The sequence below is a fragment of the Perissodus microlepis genome, chromosome 18 (genome assembly GCF_051167445.1).
Source record: "Perissodus microlepis isolate ML-2025 ecotype Zambia chromosome 18, ASM5116744v1, whole genome shotgun sequence".
NCBI classification, from domain to species: Eukaryota; Metazoa; Chordata; class Actinopteri; order Cichliformes; family Cichlidae; genus Perissodus; species Perissodus microlepis.
In genome coordinates this window covers 19,489,572-19,492,209 of record NC_140478.1, presented here as the reverse complement: position 1 = coordinate 19,492,209, position 2,638 = coordinate 19,489,572, and the positions used below count along the sequence as shown (strand labels likewise).

At 39.9% G+C, this 2,638-nt stretch overlaps 1 protein-coding gene across 1 annotated transcript in view; it reads left to right on the top strand.

Annotated features, from left to right (window-relative positions):
* Window positions 1–2,638, top strand: part of abcb8 (ATP-binding cassette, sub-family B (MDR/TAP), member 8) — a 6,288-nt gene extending 3,650 nt beyond the window's left edge. Inside the window, exons 7-16 of the mRNA XM_084912479.1 lie at window positions 181–266; window positions 356–453; window positions 551–656; window positions 758–791; window positions 912–1,048; window positions 1,165–1,259; window positions 1,339–1,472; window positions 1,574–1,721; window positions 1,804–2,054; window positions 2,267–2,638. Of these exons, the coding sequence (XP_084768605.1) occupies window positions 181–266; window positions 356–453; window positions 551–656; window positions 758–791; window positions 912–1,048; window positions 1,165–1,259; window positions 1,339–1,472; window positions 1,574–1,721; window positions 1,804–2,054; window positions 2,267–2,350 (1,173 nt within the window). The 3' untranslated portion in view covers window positions 2,351–2,638. The remainder of the gene's footprint in view (window positions 1–180; window positions 267–355; window positions 454–550; window positions 657–757; window positions 792–911; window positions 1,049–1,164; window positions 1,260–1,338; window positions 1,473–1,573; window positions 1,722–1,803; window positions 2,055–2,266) is intronic.

Here is a 2,638-nt window from a genome sequence, read left to right as displayed (position 1 = left end):
GTTAAGTTTGAACTCCTATTTTGAAATGCAGTAAAATGTAAACGTATGCAGCAGTGCTTAATTTATTAGTGCCACTGGCACTCAAAGCAACCAATAAAAAGCACTGCATGAGCTATTATTTGCAAAATTTGTACAATTTGCTGTCTGACTGTGTTTTTACTTCATGCTGTCAAATGCAAGGTAGCAAAGGCGACAGGGGTGGCAGATGAGGCACTTGGTAATGTGCGCACAGTAAAAGCTTTTGCGATGGAGGAACGAGAGCTCCAGTAAGTGAGAATATTTTTTGTACTTTCAGAAAAGCACTAAATCTATGACAGAGATACGATGTTTTGATTTCCGTAATGTTTTTACGCAGGTTATATGCATATGAAGTTGACAAATCATGTGAAATGAATGAAAATCTTGGTACTGGGATTGCCATTTTCCAAGGGCTGTCAAACATTGCCCTGAACTGTGAGTGTCTTTTACAATGTTAATTAGTTGACACACTGTTTAGCAGGCTGGTAAACTACCAACATTATGCTAATGTTTTTGTGTCGTGTTAATACAGGCATTGTCCTTGGAACTATTTTTGCTGGAGGAACTTTAATTTCAAGCAATGAAATGTCTCCTGGAGACCTAATGTCCTTTTTGGTTGCCTCTCAGACTGTTCAGAGGTAAAAACACACAACCTGCTCCACGATGATTTCTCTTTTACAGTTAAATGTATTCTTTCAAAAGTAGTTAATTACAAGTCATGCATTCATTTTATGTTTAGGTCTTTGGCCAGTATCTCCATACTTTTCGGTCAAGTAAGTAAAAACTACGATTATCTGATTATCCAACCAGATTTGAAACTGGAGTATTATAATATGTGAACATTTCCAAATGCCTCAAATATTTTGCTGGCAATCTCTTAACATTTGCTGCAGGTGGTAAGAGGAATGAGCTCTGGGGCTCGGGTTTTTGAATACCTTGCTTTGCAGCCCACTATCCCCCTCTCTGGAGGAGGACGCATCCCATACCATTCACTCACAGGAAGAGTGGACTTCATGAATGTCTCGTTCAGGTTGAAATCCTTCTAATTCAGCTCCAAATCAAATATAAGTTTAAAACTACAACTGAGCACAGACATAAAAGAATGTTTTGTGAATGATGTATTGTTTTCTATTGATATGTTTCCAGTTATCCAACAAGACCAGGCCATCAAGTCTTGCAGAGGTTCAGTTTGACACTACCACCCAGTAAAACAGTCGCCATTGTTGGAGAATCTGGAGGAGGTAATTTCTGACATTTCATTCAGTAACTGTTCGACATTCAAACAATATTGGGTCATCTGATAAATGTTTAACCCTGTAGGAAAGTCCACAGTGGCGTCCCTGCTGGAGCGTTTCTATGACCCTACCAGCGGTGTAGTCATGTTGGACGGCCTCGACATTCGAACACTTGACCTTTGCTGGCTCAGGAGCCAAGTTATCGGATTCATCAATCAGGTCAAGGCTGCTGATCATTTCATGTTCAATTTTTAAAAAGTATTACTTCCTAACAATTTTCACTGCAACTTTCTTTTTTTCCTCTTTCTTCTTTCTTTTAGGAGCCAGTTTTGTTTGGATCATCCGTCATGGAGAACATCCGTTTTGGGAAGCCTGAGGCTACAGATGCTGAGGTCATTAATGCAGCAAAGCAAGCCAATGCTCACGGCTTCATCACGGGTTTCCCAGACGGCTATAACACCGTGGTTGGTATGTGCTCCCATTTGAGCTTTCACGACTGTTAAGAAACAGTGCCGCTTGTTCATTCTAAACTCCAGATCTTTAAATCCAGGTGAGCGAGGTGTGACATTATCAGGTGGACAGAAACAACGCATTGCCATTGCCCGCGCTTTGATCAAGAACCCCAGTATTCTGGTGCTGGATGAAGCCACAAGTGCTCTGGATGCAGAATCAGAGCGAGTGGTGCAAGAGGCTCTGGACAGAGCCACAAGGGGTCGCACTGTGCTCATCATCGCCCACCGATTAAGCACCATTCAAAGGGCTGACTTGATCTGCGTGATGAGCAATGGTCGTATTGTGGAGGTGAGAAGGCTGAGTATTCAGAACATACTCTGACCTCCATTTAAATCCTCCAGCTAATTTACTCTAGCTTTTAATGCCAGAGATGTACTTAAAAAAATTTAATTCTTTCAGTATTCAGTAATACATATGGACATACTGGTAGCTTCCTTGTTGAGTTGATTGTGTTATATCAATTTTTATTATATCTAACACCTTTTTCCTTTTTGTTACAGGCTGGGACACATGTGGAACTGCTGAGCAAAGGAGGATATTATTCTGATCTCATCCGCAGGCAAAGAGCTGAGGGGCAAAAATGACCACACCCATATTTGTTTACAGTAGCTGTATAATACTGTATAATGGTGTTTATTTTGAAATGCATAGCAAGACGTGTGGAAAATTAATTATTTAAAATGTACTGTAAATTTGCCAGCTCTGTGACTAGTTTTATGAGAACTTACAAATGTGTATGAACAAATGGACCAATGTGGATCGGCCTGTGATGAACAAATTACACTACTGTATGTGCTGTTATTTCCAGTATTGTTGATAGAATGATAGATTATAATGTGTTGGGACAAAATATTAAAATTACTTTTGATGAA